This window comes from Sphaeroforma arctica (genome assembly GCF_001186125.1).
Source record: "Sphaeroforma arctica JP610 unplaced genomic scaffold supercont1.5594, whole genome shotgun sequence".
Classification (NCBI taxonomy): domain Eukaryota; class Ichthyosporea; order Ichthyophonida; genus Sphaeroforma; species Sphaeroforma arctica.
The window spans coordinates 1-1,918 of record NW_014034964.1 but is presented as its reverse complement, the minus strand read 5'-3'; the positions used below and the strand labels follow the sequence as shown (position 1 = coordinate 1,918).

Genomic DNA, 1,918 nt, shown 5'->3' with positions numbered 1-1,918 from the left:
CCTATATATATATAAGTGTGTGTGTGTGTGTGTTTAAGTGTGTGTGTGTGGTATCTTACGACATCCCTGTAGCTGTGCTCACATTGATTAAATTTATATATATATGGCATAATTTAAATAAATTGAGCTCGCCTGTTGGTCCGATACTCTGGCAAGTATTGCTCTGCATTCACTATTGATATATTTAATCTGAAGCATCACATAGACATTATGTGTACACTCGTCTGTATCACAAACTAAATCCATCAGTGTTTATATTTGTAATGCACAGGTTCCGTAACGCAAACAGTCTGTTGGTTCGTACCATTGGGTCGACATCTGCCAAAGTGAAGCCATTCGCTTGTGAATGGCCCAACTGTGGTCAGACATCTGCCAGTGCTGTCAATCTGAAGGTGCATATGCGTGTGCACACGGGCGAACGTCCCTATGCGTGCGACCATCCTGGGTGTGGGATGAAGTTTACTACAACTGGTAATCTGAAAGGACACAAACATGTGCACAGGGACGAACGTCCCTATGCGTGTGACTCTCCTGGGTGTGGCATGGGGTTTACTCAACGTGGGACTTTGGAAAGACACAAACGCGTGCACAGGGGCGAACGTCCCTATGCGTGTGACTATCCTGGGTGTAGCATGACGTTCACTGACAAGGGTACTATGAAAAGACACAAAAACGTGCACACGGGCGAACGTCCCTATGCGTGTGACTATCCTGGGTGTGGCATGGGGTTTACTCAACGTGGGACTTTGGAAAGACACAAACGCGTGCACACGGGCGAACGTCCCTATGCGTGTGACTATCCTGGGTGTGGCAAGAAGTTTAAGCAAAGCAGTAATTTGACAAAACACAAACGCATGCACTCGGGCGAACGTCCCTAAGAGAGTGACTTACCTGGGTGTGGCATGGAATTCAATACAATTCGCAGTCTGATATAAAACAAACGCGTGCACACGGGCGAACGTCCCTATGCGTGTGACTAGTACAAAGGTTAAACGTTCTGATGGTCTACGCCGCCATAGACGTGTTCACAGCTGTAAACACGACTCATCCGATTGAACACAAGGCGCTGCACAGATGGGGCTATTCAATGAACGCAGGCGACTGCGTTTGTCGCCATCACACGTTCATTCAAAAGATATTTATTTATACCCATGCCGTTGTAGCAATGCGCGATGCGTGTGTTCAAGCCAGAACCATGAAGTCTTCTATTGATATACCGTTTGAACTGTGCTGCAACTGTTGGTAGACTGGGGGTTGTACTGGGTGTGTTGCATACTCTATATAAAACCGTTAACGAGCAACCGTATTGTTGTTGTTGAGATCTTCCTTTGTCTCTAAATGCGTCACTGCCGGACCGCCTTAATCCGTTTACTACTTTTATTCTTGTAACTAATAAACGAATTAAGCACTGCTTCAATTGTTTGTATGCGAGCTTGAACACCTGCCGGCGAAATGTGGGCTCAACGGGGAGTGTTGCACAATCTATATGCAGTGGCTGCAATGAGAATTGATGCTTGTGTTGTTAAGGTTTCTCTTCTCTACAATGCGCTGTTAATGAGGTTAGAGAAGTATTTAGGTTAGTGCAAGTACACAATTACCTGGTCTATTTTGGTTCGTTTTGATCCATTGTTGGACCACTGTCAGACCCCTTTAATCCACTTACTGCGTATATTTGCGCGTATAATAAACCTATTTTTGGATCCTCGCATCATTTTTTCTCCTATTGAGCACAGCAAAATAGTTACGCTAGTGTCTATATATATATATATATATATATCCTATTGAGCACAGCAAAATAGTTACGCTAGTGTCTATATATATATCTATATATATATATCCTATTGAGCACAGCAAAATAGTTACGCTAGTGTCTATATATATATATATGTGTGTGTGTGTGTCGTGTGTGTGTGTGTGT

General features: G+C 43.7%; 1 protein-coding gene across 1 annotated transcript; it reads left to right on the top strand.

The window, feature by feature from the left end:
- Nucleotides 1–398: 398 nt before the first annotated feature.
- On the top strand, nucleotides 399–1,409 carry SARC_15089 (hypothetical protein; the record flags this gene model as incomplete). The annotated part of the gene is made up of 1 exon (XM_014290781.1): nucleotides 399–1,409. One exon carries the CDS (start codon nucleotides 399–401, stop codon nucleotides 876–878), a length of 480 nt encoding a protein of 159 aa, XP_014146256.1. The 3' UTR covers nucleotides 879–1,409.
- Between the last annotated feature and the right edge of the window lie 509 nt (nucleotides 1,410–1,918).